We start from the raw sequence: 15,962 nt of genomic DNA on the forward strand, positions 1-15,962 counted from the left end.
AAGTGCAAACCATTTTCTGATGGTCAGTTCATCAAAGACACATTTTTAGAAATAACAGATTCTCTTTTTGAAAAATTTAAGAACAAAAATGAAATTAAAAGTGCCCTTCAAGATCTGCAATTATCTCGAAATACTGTGATGCGACGCATCGAAAAAATGAGTAAAAATGTGAGCAAACAATTGCGTGCTCATATTGCTAATTGTGTGTCCTTTTCTTTACAACTGGATAAATCTACAGACGTCAGTGATATAGCTCAATTGCTCGTTGTTATTCATATGGTTTTTGATGATTCTGCCACGAGAGAAGAGCTGCTGGGTATGGTTTCGTTAAAAGAAAAAACTAGAGACCTTGATATATTTAACACATTCAAAAATTTTATTGAAAAAATTAAATTACCACTATTTAAGCTCGTATCAATAACAACAGATGGAGCTGAAGCAGTGACAGGGCATCTTAATGGATTCATCGCATTGTGCCAAAAGGATGATGAATTCCTAGATTTTTTTGAGCTACCACTGTATCATCCAACGAAAAGTGTTAGCCAGCAAAAGATTAAATACTAAAAGTGTTATGGACACAGATTTCAAAATCGTGAATTCCATCGGAGGACAATCTCTTAAAAGGAGACTTTTCAAAATGCAACTCGATGAAAATGAACAAGATCTGATATTACACACAGATGTGAGGTGCTGAGTCGGAGTAAGTTTCTGCAGATTTCGAAATTTGCTGAATAAAATTTAAAAAATTGTCGATCAAAGGGGAGATGATTATCAGCAGCTGCAAGATACAGTGTGATTGTGTGATCTGGCTTTTTCTGGAAGATTTTACCAGTAAATTAAGTGATCTGAATTTGGAATTACAAGGAAAATATAAAAATGTGGGTGACATGATTAGTAGTATTTCTGCATATAAATAACAATTTTTGGCGACAGCTAAGGATCTCAAAGAAAAAAAAATTCGATAATTTTGCAAATATGCAAGATCATTTGCAGAAATATCCTGTTTTTGAATTTAATAGTGAGAAATATGTTTCTGAAATTGAGAAAGTTGTGGATGATTTTGAAACCAAATTCAGTGATTTTAAAACAATTGAAGACATTGTTCAATATATTTCTTTGTCTATTTAAGGTCGACTTAGATACGAAACAGATTGCAGAAAAAATCGCTGAGATTTTTCACATGGAGAAAATATTACTCGAAAATGAAATTATTACATTGTGAAACGATATCTTCCTAAAAGCCACTCATCAGAAAAAGACTTTTGGAAATATGTTTGCTGAGAAAAGTACTGTAAAAAAATGCGGTGAACTTTTAAATTCCTGTTTTGGTTCCACATATCTATGTGAATTGGCCTTTTTGTATTTGAAACAAGCAAGCAAGCAAACAAACAAAAAAAAAAATAATTTCTCTTCCACCTTGCTCTCAGTTATTACAAAATCATTTAGCTCCCTGTTAGAGTTTGATACACTTCTAGCTGCTAATTCCCTAAAAAATTTCTCATGTGTGAATGCAACCTGAGCAGGATCATCAACAGCTGAACTGTTGATATCAACTGGCCCATTGTGATTCATCCTCTTTGGTTGCACATAAGTAAAGAAGTCTTTACTGTTTTTATTTGCATCCTTTGCTAAAGATTTCTCACAATCTGCCTTAGCTTGCCTTACCTTCTTTGTGACTTGATTACAGACTAGTTTAAATCTACTGCAGAATTCTGCATCACCTAACAATTTATATGTATCCTGTGTACTTTTCTTCTCTGCCACAAGTCTCATTAGTTCATCAGACTTCCATTTAGGCTTAAACCTTGAACAGTATTTCTTAGTTGGTATGAAGTAGCTTCTGTGATTAATTCCTTGAATGCTTCAAATATATAATTTGCTGATGGTAAGATAATCAGTTGGTCCCACTCTATAGAATTTAAAATCTGTCCAAGACCAGTGTAGCACCTTTACAAGAGCAAAAACCTTTCCCTTTGCCCTTGATGATAGTTACTTCTTTAACTAAATCCAATGTCAATACACTGTGAATGCAGCTATTAGCATTAGCAAAGGCACATGATGCAAGAAAGCAAGCTTATATAGGATCAGCCAAAAAAGAAAAAAAAAAAAAAACAAAAAAAACGACACACCCTTCTCATTTCAACCATCCACTCACAACCACTTTGTCTAGTTCTGCTAGAATCTATTTAAGCTATCAACTACAACGACAGATGGAAGTTTGTTCCGGCAACCAACCACCCGCTGAGTAAAGGCAGATTTCCACACGTCTATCCTACAACTGCCTTTCCTCAATTTGAATTTATGCCCTCTCAGGCGATTATTCTGAGCAAGAGGAAGAATCCCATTAACATTGAGCATGCTCAAACCATTCAAGCTTTATACGCCTCAGCCAGATCACCTCACAGGTCCCTAGTCTCCATCTAGTGGTTCTTTTATCCACCGATTCTTAATGCATAAATAATTACTGATGATAATCAGATCAAGAGTATTACTCTCTTGTTGCCTCTCTAACATGCTGCTGTAGAAAACAGTTATCAATTAAATCCACACAAGATTTGCTAGTGTGAGTGACACCTATAATTTCCAGTCAATATCTGATAAATTAAAATCTTCCATTATAGGATATTCTGATTTAGTGGCCCACTCTGTTTCTTTGTGTAATTGTTATTCTCATCATCATCATTAGGCCTATAACACACTCCTCTCATTTTTGTTTTTCCCAGTGCTTATGTCACACCAGACTGACTGAATATTGCCCTCGCCGCCCATGTTAAGTGGATGCACTGCCTTAGATTTTATGTGCTTGTTAACTAAGAGCATACCCTCCTTCCTATTCTTTCTGTATGCATTGTAGTCCCTATATTTGGATTCTGCATCCCTTACATCTTAGTGATGCTGAGAAAAGTTCTACAAGCCTTGCACAATCTCTTCAAGGACAAATTGATTGATAAGGCTCTCATCATATATTATTATTATTATTGGCCATATGGTGCAAAGAAGCCTGAGGCTTTTGCTGCACTAGCCAAAAAAAAAATTCTTAGTTGCTGTGTGAGAGAGAGAGAGAGAGAGAAAGAGAAACAAGAGTCAGAAGTAGAAGGGAATCATCAAGAAAGAGAAGAATGATGATATCTGTTTCAGGATCGTGGGTGTGCCAAAACTACTCACCAGATGTGATCCCCTATATTCCCTCCTATCATGTCTTGCCAGAACTACAGACACTTTTAAATTTAACCTTAACTTGACTTTTTTCAACATTGCCCTGTACTTGATAAGTTAGCCCACAGATTTCCTACTCTTAATGTCATTAGTGCCACAGTGTATGACAGTATTACATGTTGTGCCCATAAAAGATGATATCTGCTCTACAACATCAACTTTTGCCCCTGGTGGTAATACCCTCGTCCTATTCCACTTGTCCTTTTTGCACAATATATTTCCTGTTTCCCTGACAATAGGGTCACCGACAGCAACTAACACCTGTGTGACAAGGGCATTATGTCTTGGGTTTGCCACTGCGTTGCCTGATGGTTGAATGCAAGCTCTGACATTAGCATTAGTAGATGCATACGATGCAAGAAAGCAAGCTTATGCAGCATCAACCAAAAAAAAAAACCCTCCCATTTCATCCTTCCAGCCTTAAATTTATTTAGGCTATTAGCTTCCACAAAAGATGGAAGTCTGTTCCACCAATCAACTACCCGCTGGCTAAAGGCAAATTTCCGCACATCTATTCTACAACTATCTCTCCTCAATTTGAAACTGTGCCCCCTCAGGTTCTTAGTCTGAGCAAGACGAAGAATCCCATCAGCATTCAGCTTGCTCAACCCATTCAAGGCCTTATACACCTCAATCAGATCACCTCACAGGTGCCTACTTTCCAGGCGCTGCAATTTACAGAACTTTAGCCTTTCTTGGTAAGAGCACCCTTTGTTCTCCTCACCCTTGTTGCCCTTCTTTGTACTCTTTCTAGCAACTCTACATCTTTCCTAAAGTGAGGCCTCCAGACCTGTACACAGTACTCTAGGTGTGGCCTGACCATTGTCTTGTATAATGGGATTATCACTTCCCTGTCACTGCTAGCAAAATTCCTATATATTATTCACAAGACTCCATGACCTGCCCTGGCAGCCCATCTGCCTGCTCAGCGAACTTCATATTTGGCTGCAAAATTACCCCCAGATCTTTTTCACTTTCCACTTCCCTGAGTGTAGTACCACCCAGTTGGTATGTTTCTCTTCGGTTGTTGCTACCCATATGCAGTACTTTGCATTTGTCAATGTTAAACTCCAGTTGCCACTTCTCAGCCCATTTTTCCAACTTATCTAGATCCAGTTGGAGTAGCATACTGTCGTTAACTACCCTGCCAACCTTTGTATCATCTGCAAACTTGGACATTAAACCTGATATACCTTCATCAATATCATTGATAAATATGCAAAACAACAATGGGCCCAACACCGAACCCTGGGGAACTCCACTAATAACATTTGTCTATGACGAGCAGTGTCCATTGATTACCACTCCTCTCTGTTGTCTTCCACTCAACCATCCCTTTATCCATTGGATCAGCTTATCCTTGATGCCATACCTCTCCAATTTGTACAGCAGTCTTCTCTGTGCAACAGTATCAAAAGCTTTCCTGAAATCCAAGTATATGATATCAAAATTATTTTTGGCATTCAGTTCCTTTGTGACCACCTCATAGTAACCAGTCAAATTGGTCAGACAAGACTTCCCTTTGACAAACCCATGCTGTCTCTTAACTATTACTGCAGTCTTGTCTAGATGATCCTACAATGCTTCTTTAACCAGTGATTCCATTATTTTCCCCGGAACACAAGTTAAACTAATTGGTCTGTAGTTACTTGTGTCACCTTTTGAACCTCCTCATTTGTGAATTGGTGATACATTTGCACACTTCCAGTCCATGGGGACCTCTTTTGAGTCCAAGGAAGTTCTCATAATTATGGCTAAGGGTTTTCTTACTTCCTTTGCTGCCTCCTTTAATATAACTGGACAGATCCTGTCCATCCCAGTTGCCTTCCTTATGTTTAATTTCAACAATTTCTCCTCCACTTTGCTCTCAATTATTACAAAATCACTTAGCTCCTTGTTAACGTTTGATAAACTTCTGGCACTCCCGTCATTGAATAACTCCTCATGTGTAGGACAAGGGCATTCTGCCTTGGGTTTGCCACAGCATTGCCTGATGGTTGAATGTAAGCTCTGACATTCAGGTGGGCAGCTGAGAGCTTAATGGGCCCCCAATTTAAGTCCTTCGAGGGCATCCACCCTGTTCTTCAAGCTCTCATAAAGTCACATAACCTGAGTTGATGCCTAATATCCTCACACTCTTTACATTGAACACACACGAAGACATTCCCCCTTGGCATAATCATGTTCCACAGATAGATTTACAAACATCAAACAAGCAATGCATTTCATGATTTGGAGGACAACCCCTCCCGAGTTCCCCCCGAGCCAAAACATTCCAACTTCTTTGAGTCCTATGCTTTGCTGCACTGGCCTGAGGCATTATTTCCATTCAAATTCAGTTTAATTAGAAACTAAACTAAACTAACATATTTAAATGCAGTAATAACATTATTCATTGGTTATCCCTTAATAAAACATTATGCTATCAAGTTTACATTACAGTAAACCCTCGCTAATCTGGTTACAGTTAATCCGTATCAAAATATGAAAAATTCTTTTACAGTTCGGCACTCTTCTTTGAAAGACACTGGATTTAGAAAGGCAGATGAGTCACTCTGACTGCGCAGAGAGAGACAAAACATACGTAACATTGTCTTGCACGTTGTTGACTGTGAGTCAGATATTATTGCTTACACGGCTTCATTTGCGTGCTTCTTAATATGTATATATGTGCATGAGTTAATGTATTTTATATATTATGGGTTTATATAATTATTGGCTAAACCACAACACCATTGCCTTGTCGAGGTCCTCCTATGTAGACTGTTTCATTGTTTTTCTGATAGTCATGCTTTTAATGCTATCAGATGTGCCTGCAAAATCCTAATAGCTTCCCTTTATTTTTTATGATGTCCCGCATGGTTTGGTTACCAACATTATAATGGTTCATTAAAGATTTAACAGATGCACTGTTTTCAAACTTTTGAATAATTTCAAGTTTTTGTTCAATTGAAAGCACAACTGCTTTGTGTTTACCCATCATTTTCATGATTTCTAAACAAAAAAAAATTTATTATAAAAAAATTTCAGCACTTCTGACATAAATAGCGAAAAAAAAAAAAAAATTTTTTGTGGTGCGATGGAACACAACAATCATGTGACGCACTAAAACAAACTAAATATCTGTTCTTTCCATTGTTTTTTTGAGTGGCGGTTGTGAAGCCAGTGGGGGTTGAGTGATAATAGGTACATTCATCTCCCAGTCACAACTTATATTGCCGCTTATTATTGCTTATTTACAACTTGCAAAACATCTCTTTATATCTATTCTATTTATTACTTGAATTTCATAATTTCTGGTGGATATTATTATTTTTTTTATTTTGAAGTCTTGACGTGTCCCAGTTAATCCGATCCCAGTAAATCAAAACTCTGCTGTACCACTTCTGGGTCTTCTATCGATGGATAAATGTAATGTCTTTTTATAGTTTTTAAATAGACTACACATGATATTTTATTTATTTATTTTCATCAGCACTGCCAATATCATTAAATTTTCTATTTATTTGTGTTCCAAGTTTTTTTTTCTTTTAGGGCTATCTTTTGTTTTACTAATCCGGATTATCTCTTAGTCCAGATGACCTCTCCCCCAATTAATACGATTTAGCAAGGGTTTACTATATATATATATATATATTATGTTATTTGTATTTCATATCTCCTCTCAAATTTATGTTATATGTATTATGCTATACTGTTACATTTGTAAGTTCTAAGTAATTATAGTAATAAAATTATCAAACTAATGCCAATTACATGATTTGAACATTTGAGCTGCCTAATTTCCACAATTGAAAACAATAGAATTCCCTTACCATGCACTCCAAGTTTATATTACAAATTTGTATATGTAGTAGGCTATACTGTTACACTTGTAAGTTATAAGTTAATTATAATATATAATGAAATTAATGAAATAATAATAGATAGAATAGAATAGATATAATATAACAATAATAATAGATATAATATAACAATAATAATAATAGATATAATAGAATAGATATAATATTACAATAATAATAATAGATATAATAGAATAGATATAATAGATATAATAGAATAGATATAATATAACAATAATAATAATATATATAATAGACTATTATCTATACCTTTGTTATTTCATAATCTATTTATTTTATTATAAAGTGTTTCTGGTAGGATCCAATTTCATGGCATGAAATTGCCATTAAAGTGTAAAAATCACCCCAAGAAATTCTACTGCATAAGTGGCTTCTACCGAACTAAATCGCAATGGCATGCACTCATGATAGATATTTGGAAAATTTACCAGTTATACTTTGGCTGTCCTGTAGGTGACCAGAATAAGGCATGGACACATCCCTTATTCTGGTCACCATATGTTATTTGTACCGCTTGTTTGAATGGTTAAATGAAAGGAAAAAAGTCGGTGCCATTTACCATACCCATGATGTGGAGGGATCCAAAATCACAAGGGCAATTGTTACATTTGTAATGTGAATGTAACTGGATTCTCAGTGAGAAATAAACAAGATTGTTTATCTGAACCTGGATTTAGCAATGAGAGCAATCCCTCATTGCTCTCATCCAATTCTGAGTAAATGATCTGCTCTGCTATTGCATGACATCAGTGTAGTGTTTTGGGAATTTTCACAGGTACACATTATAGCTGAATGGTGCCTCTTTGTTGACTCCTCACTGCAAAGTGTGAAAGTGTTCTTTTGCATAACTGAAACTTAAGCCCATCCATCCCCATTACCCACTCTGTTCATCTAAAGGAGACATACTAGAACATGAAGACACTACAAAAAGAAATATGAATCTGAGAGGATTTCATTACTTAAAAGAGAAACTTCCAAAAATGCCACGAAAATAAAAAGGGAATCTCTGTTGGGCCTCAAGTCAGAGAATTTCTTAGAGATGAAAGATGATTAGTTTGAAAAATGCCTTAATGGATTGGAACTAAATTAGGTTTTCAAATTGTTTTGCGGAAACTTTATGGGTGACCTCAAGTCTCCTGCATACGAAAATGGAATATACAAACTGCCTGATGCATGTAAAGAAATGGATGTTGCATGTCACTGAAACTTCATTTCTTGCATTCACATTTAGACTTTTTTTTTTCCCAAAAACTTTGGTATGGTAAGTGATGAGCAGGGGGCATGATTCCAACAAGACATTAAGTCAATGGAAAATTATTGTCAGGCTTTCAGGAACATATGTTGGCAGATTGCCGCAGAATTCTGGATGAAGTCTACCAAAGGAAATCAACACAATGTTTAAAGTGTACATGTATCTTTTTACAATAGTGTACTGTATTATTTTAACCAGGCAGTGGCACTGCCTCTATTTATTGCAAAGGCATTGGCAGGGAACCTGACATGTTTCCACTTTCTTTTTAATTTTTAGAAAACATTTTGGGTTTTTTTTTTTTTTTTTTAATTCTACTTAGATAATAACAATAGTTCATATTTTATTAATAGATTACAATACAGGTGGCTCTCATTTTTCGCCGGTCCGATTTGTAACGATTCGCAATAGCGCTGGTCACTAACCACAAGGCTATTTTTGTTTGTTTATTTTTAAAATTTTTTTTTTATAAATTGAAAGTTTAAAATCATCAGACAAAATTTATGGGCATTGTACTGTACTAGGTACAGGGCCAGTACTATCATTAGCCAACTAGGCAACCGCTTAGGGTGCATACCTCAGAGGGGTGAAGTACTGACCTTTGAGGGGAACATTTTATACAGATTAGTTTTTTTAACTCATGTAAAAAATTCAACTGACAATTTATATTTTTTATTTTAAGATAAATACCAGAGAAGTGCTATGAATTATAATTAATTATAAAGTCTTATAAAAAATTTCTATACTCTGTTTTTTTTATTTATCCTTTTTATATGTTCTATTTTTCTTTTTTGAAATTTAGTGATATTTTTGTTATATCTTATAAATTTCTGATAATACTTTATTTTTATCTTATATTTTGAAGAATTTTATCATCGTTGAAGGTAATATCAATTGACCATGCCCAAGCTTCAGCACTTGACTTGAAGGAGTTGTTGACAAAATTTGCAAAGGAAAAGGCACAAAAGTGACATTTTGATGTGCCTGAAATTTAAACTTTTAAGAGACTTAAATTTTAACATCACAAGATTATTCAAAATGATTTGTGTGCTAAAACATTTTCTTTTGTATTTAAGAAAGATAATCAAAGGTTGTTATATTATTTATTCTTGCAATTTAAAATTAAATTCAGCAGTTTCAAGTTTTGTGCTTTTCATTTTTTCTACAAGTCATCTGTTTTTGAAAATTGAAGTTGGTGATTTTTTTGAGGGAGAACAAGTAGTTAGCCTTGCCTAGGGTGCAAAATATCCTGGCACTGATTAGGTATCATGCACTGTTCACATGATCAAGAACAATCTAAGCTAATCAGCAATTAGCATCAATTTTTGAAGAGTCAACCAAAAGAGAAAGTCAGTTTTTGAAGACTTAAAGAAGAGGTCAGTGCAACAAAATATTTTTAGCTAGCAAGGGCTGGTTCATGAGATTTAAAGCTAGAACCAAATGCAGAAGTGTGAACATTACCGGCGAGGCAGCGAGTGTAGATGTTGAGGCGGCTGCCACATTCCCTGCAGAGTTTCAGGCCATAGTACAGGAGGGTGATCATCCTTGAGATCTCATCTTCAATGTTGATGAAACCGGCTTTTATTGGAAAAAGTTGCCCTCAAGAACCTTTATTGCCCATGAAGAAAAGTTGGCTCCTGAATTTAAAGCATCAAAAGACAGGCTGACACTTTTGTTGGGAGCAAATATGTCAGGCAAATTAAAATTGAAGCCAATGTTGGTGTACCATTCGGAAACACCATGTGTTATGAAAGGCTTAAATAAAGCCATGTTGCCTGTGTACTGGAAGTCAAACAAGAAGGCTTGAGTGATACCGGATGTCTTGGATTGGTACACCAACTATTTTTGCCCTACTGTTCTCAAATTCTGCAATGACAAAAATTTACCAACCAAGGCTATTCTTCTTTTGGACAATGCCCCTGGACATCCTACAAATCTGGGTGAAATCAGAATGCCTCTTAAAGTTATAGTTGTCTACTTGCCCCCAATACAACATCAGTTTTGAAACCCATGGACAAAGGGTAATAGCCACCTTTAAAGCTTATTACCTGCAGCAAACATTTACAGAAATGGTGAAAACTTTGGGCATGTCCAACATTACCGTCAGAGAATATTGGCAGTCGTTCTTTCAAATGAAGACCTTGAAGAGTTAGCTGCAGAACTTAGCCAACAGCAAGAGGAAGAGAAAGAAGACTCTCCTCTAAAAATTATGAAGACCAGTGAGCTATAACAGATCTTGCAAGTGTAGAGTCCTTCACTAATGAACTCTGTGACATTGATCACGACTGGGAGAGGAGTGCCACAGTTAAAAGGGTTGTCATATCAACCCTGAGTCCTTATTTTGAAATTCTTAAAGAAAGGAGGAAGAAATCCAGTCAATCAACACTTGATCCTTTCTTCAGAAAAGACAATCCTTTCAACCAGGGCCATCAACAGAACACCATCAACCAAGGCCATCAACAGTTTCACACTTCTGAAGTTGTTATTATTTCTTCATGTCATAGTTAAGCAATTACTAAAAGAAAAATTTAATTCAGTTTTTGCTAATCATGGATTAGAATTAACAGTCCACGATTCTATCAATGCATCTTCAAGAATAAACAGATCAAATCATTTATTGATAAACTATGTGCATTGTATCATGTATCACCAAAAAATAGTAGGGAATTAAAAAGTTTGAGTGAATTCATTGGAAACTTAACTTTTGAAAATGGAACAGATATTAAATACTTGTTGGGTTGCATCTAGCTTTTGATCATTGTGTGTGGTATAGAGGGATTGTGAATCAATTGATGCTTCATTTTAGAAATGCTAAAGATGATTGTACTATGGTTGAGAATGACAGAAATATGTACAAAGGATTGCCAAGGAAAATTATAACAGAGGAATTTGTTTTAGACCTTGGACTAATGTGCAGTGCACTTCAAGAACTGTCTGAACCAAACTTATAGTTGCAAGAATGTAATATGAATATGTTCGGGAAACATATTTACATGGAAACAAGATTAAAAGCCTTTAAGTATTTCAAGAGAGCAAGAAAATCCTGAACAGTATTATTAAAATATCCATCATTTGGCAGTTGCCTCATTTTCCAATGGATTCCTCTTAAAAAAAAGAAAAAGAAAAGGAGAACCTACCAGTCTCTCCAGATCATTTTATGAAAACCCAAAAATATCTATAGAAGAGAGATTGCTTGATAATGAAGAAGCTTGTTTATGAAATTGTCCCAAATGTTAAATACAAAAAAGTTACAAATCTGGAAGGAGGGGGAGAGATAGATGGTTTCAAAAATTCAATTTCACAATTCCCTCAAGTGAGTATGAAAGATGTTATTTGCAGATGGAGTGCATTGCAACTCCATCAAGATCTTTGGTGTTGAAAAAAATGATATCAGTTTAGTTGAAAATACTTGGTAAATAGTTGGAAAATACTTGGTAAAAACAAAACTTGGTAATTAGATTTCAACAATGTCTTTTTTATGGTAATTTGATTCTTATTTTAGGTACTGCTGATACTTTTTACATTTTTACGAAAAAGAGCTTGGAATTATGGAAGAATAGCACTGGTGCAGAAGAGTGAACATAAGTATATGTTATTTTTTTAGTAACTCAAAAGACTAATTAATGAATTCAGTGGACTAAGTTTTGCTTTTGCTTAATTTATTTAACCTAATATAAGTTTAATTTTGATAACTTTTGAAGTTACTTTCTGTTTTATTTTGTAAATTTCATTCTCACCTTTAATAAAGTTGATTTATTGATGCTCATGTAAATTTAAATTTTTGATATCTGTTTAATTATTGTAATTTTTAAAAAAAATAATTATTTTAATATTTTGTAAAGTTTATTCTGTAATATTTAGCAAATTTAACTCTTACCTTAACAATAGTTGTTACATAATTCACATTGAATACTTCTTAGGATATTGTGATTCAGATGGAAATGGCTGTAGGTGATTCCCATATGAGTTATGAGTTCACTGCATACATAGCCTGCAGTATGTACTTAAAGGTTGATCTTGATAGCTCTACTGGCAATTCTTTTCTTTGTTCCTGATATAAAGACTGTACAGATCAAATTAAAACAGCTGAAGTTAAAACTTTGTCCATTGCTAGAATTTGAGTCAATGAAGAAGTGGATGCTAGGCAAGCATCCACTTCTTCATTGACTCAAATTCTAGCAATGGACAAAGTTTTAATTTTAGCTGTTTTAATTAAAAAAAAAAATCTGGGAACTAAAGCATTTAATAATCTGCTAGATGATTTACCCCAATTTAGGCCACAGAACAGAATAGCCTAGTACATAACTGTTCTGGTTCAAAAGTATTTAGTTTTATTAGGAGACTCCACTGTCAGGGAAATGGGCAAAATTTTTGTGATAATTGTAGAATGACTAGAATCAGGGTGTGTCTGCTGGGAGCAAAAATTAATGTCGTCATCAACAGAATGTCAGATTGTAAGGGGTAAAGAGAGCATTATTGTTCCTGTGGGGACTAATGATATTAAGTGCACACAAACTTGAATTTTTGGATAAGAATAGGAGGGATTATACAGCAAAAGCCTTGTTGATTAACTCTACTTGAAGGACTCTGCAAGGCTTTTGTGGGGGGGCAGAGACTTTTTATCAGCATGGCCATTCTTGCAGGTAGAAGGAATCTTTTTTTTTAGAGACAAAATACATTTAAACAAAGGTAATGGAAAGGTTTTTGCAAATATTATTCAGGATAACTTAAGGTTTGAGGAAAATTGCTTTAATTTCTTTTAGAATAGTTCCCTTGGATAATGCTGGACCTAACGATAGAGAATGAGAAATTGAAAGCAAGGATAGAGGAAAACTTGGCTATTGTCTAAAAAATATATAAATTCATACACCGACCATTGAATAAAATTTAAAATTTAATATGACTACAATCTTTACACAAAAATATTTACAATAAACTATTGCGGAATGCTAAAAACTGTAATAAAAGATCATTTACAATAAAATTTGCTAAAATATAAAACATTAAAAGCGCTAAAAACCTGAAGCTTTCGGGAGCGTCAGCTCCCTTCTTCAACAGTGATATGACTTCCTGCAACATCTCCTTAAGTAGCAGGCTCACGGTACCTCCACACGTGGTATTTCTCCACGTGGTTCAATCGGCACATGGTCAGAACTGGAAGCGGAAATGTCTCGGGAATGTGGCAAAGAAAATCGTTCATCCGACCTTAATATAATTGTTTCAAAGATAGGATTAGTACGTATACCTCTATCTCTATTCATGGTATTCCTACTGGATGAACTAATCCGTAAACCCTCGAGCCATTTACGCTCCCAGTATCCATGTGCACGATCCAAAATAATAGCGTCCTCCGGGGAGATTTGATGCTGCTTCTCCCAAAAATGTTTGGTCACAGCAGACTTGTTGTATTCAGCGGTTCTTATGGCATTTAAATGTTCCCCCAGACGATCCCTGAGCCGTCGTTTTGTTTCCCCCACAATCCGGGCATTCTATTCTATAAACCACTCCACTACTAAGATCTTTTGGTATGCGGTCTTTGACCTGAGACACAGCTGTGCACAGCCTCTGCCCAGGAAGCTGTACACAGCGTGTCCCATAACCCCGTAAAATTCTTGCCAGATGTTCAGTAAGGCCCGGATAGTAGGGGATGTATGCGGTGGCTACCGGAACGAACGACTCCCTACATTCAGACACTCCTCTACTATATCTAGCCAAGATCCTCTGGTGGTATCCGCACTTTCTAAGTTCTGCCGTGACACGATTAATTTCTTTTTCTTTATCCTCAGAAGTGGTACAGTGTGATCTTACTCTGGCAAATAAAGCTTTTGCTACACTATTCTTGTATTGTCCAGCTTGTGCTGAATTGAAATAGGTGTATTGACCTCTACACATGGGTTTTTTAAAAACTGACGTCTTAAGTCTAAAACCCACCCTGGAGATCAATACATCCAAAAATGACAGGGTACCACCCGTTTCCACCTCTGAGGTGAATTGTATAAATTGGGAGAAGCTATTAAGCCAGCAAACGGCATCATCCTCCCTCCCCTTCTGGACCAGGGCAAAGGTATCATCAACATATCTTCTCCAATTCCTAATAGGAAACGAACACCCACTAAAAACCCTACTTTCCAACTCCTCCATGGCCAAATTGGCCACGGTGGCACTAATGGGTGAACCCATGGCAGTACTGCGAACCTGCTTATACATAGTTCCTTGAAACAACATGGTAGTACTAGCTAGACATAATTCTACCCCGGTGCAAATGTCTTCCACACCGAGAAGTGATCTATTACCAAGGGAGGCATCCCTGGTCAATGCCATTTTTACACAATATACTGCATGACTAATAGGAATACATGTAAATAAAGATATAACGTCAAAAGAGATCATGCTCTCATCATCATTTATAGTCAAATTCCCCACAAAATTCACAAACTCTCTACTGTCTTTAACAACATATTTGGACTGCCCCACTATGGGTGCAATTAATTTAGCCAAGTACCCTGATGGCGCATAGGAAGGACTCCCTATAAATGAAACTATAGGTCTCAAGGGCACTTCTGCCTTATGAATTTTTGGCAGTCCGTAGAATCGCGGGAGTTGACTACCTATAGTGTGTAATGACCAGTAAGTCTGTCACGGCAGAACTTAGAAAGTGCGGATACCCCCAGAGGATCCTGGATAGATATAGTAGAGGAGTGTCCGAACGTAGGGAGTCGTTCGTTCCGGTAGCCACCGCATACATCCCCTACTATCCGGGCCTTACTGAACATCTGGCAAGAATTTTACGGGGTTATGGGACATGCTGTGTACAGCTTCCTGGGCGGAGGCTGTGCACAGCTGTGTCTCAGGTCAAAGACCACATACCAAAAGATTTTAGTAGTGGAGTGGTTTATAGAATAGAATGCCTGGATTGTGGGGAGTGTTATGTGGGGGAAACAAAACGACGGCTCAGGGATCGTCTGGGGGAACATTTAAATGCCATAAGAACCACTGAATACAACAAGTCTGCTGTGACCGAACATTTTTGGGAGAAGCAGCATCAAATCTCCCCGGAGGACGCTATTATTTTGGATCGTGCACATGGATACTGGGAGCGTAAATGGCTCGAGGGTTTACGGATTAGTTCATCCAGTAGGAATACCATGAATAGAGATAGAGGTATACGTATTAATCCTATCTTTGAAACAATTATATTAAGGTCGGATGAACGATTTTCTTTGCCACATTCCCGAGACATTTCCGCTTCCAGTTCTGACCATGTGCCGATTGAACCACGTGGAGAAATACCACGTGTGGAGGTACCGTGAGCCTGCTACTTAAGGAGATGTTGCAGGAAGTCATATCACTGTTGAAGAAGGGAGCTGACGCTCCCGAAAGCTTCAGGTTTTTAGCGCTTTTAATGTTTTATATTTTAGCAAATTTTATTGTAAATGATCTTTTATTACAGTTTTTAGCATTCCGCAATAGTTTATTGTAAATATTTTTGTGTAAAGATTGTAGTCATATTAAATTTTATTCAATGGTCGGTGTACGAATTTATATATTTTTTAGACATGAGTTTTCCCGACCTCAGAGGCCTCTTTCAGGATAAAACTTGGCTATGACTATCTAGGCCTCTAGCTATGCTA

General features: G+C 36.2%; 1 protein-coding gene across 2 annotated transcripts in view; it reads left to right on the top strand.

Annotated features, from left to right (window-relative positions):
• Tmem63 (transmembrane protein 63) overlaps positions 1–15,962 on the top strand; it is a 440,514-nt gene that overhangs the window by 33,033 nt on the left and 391,519 nt on the right. For both annotated transcript variants that reach the window (XM_090375486.1, XM_090375485.1), the window contains exon 3: positions 11,834–11,916. In XM_090375486.1, the coding sequence (XP_090231612.1) occupies positions 11,834–11,916 (83 nt within the window). The remainder of the gene's footprint in view (positions 1–11,833; positions 11,917–15,962) is intronic.

This window comes from Mastigoproctus giganteus, chromosome 6 (genome assembly GCF_048544385.1).
Source record: "Mastigoproctus giganteus isolate SK-2022 chromosome 6, ASM4854438v1, whole genome shotgun sequence".
NCBI classification, from domain to species: Eukaryota; Metazoa; Arthropoda; class Arachnida; order Uropygi; family Thelyphonidae; genus Mastigoproctus; species Mastigoproctus giganteus.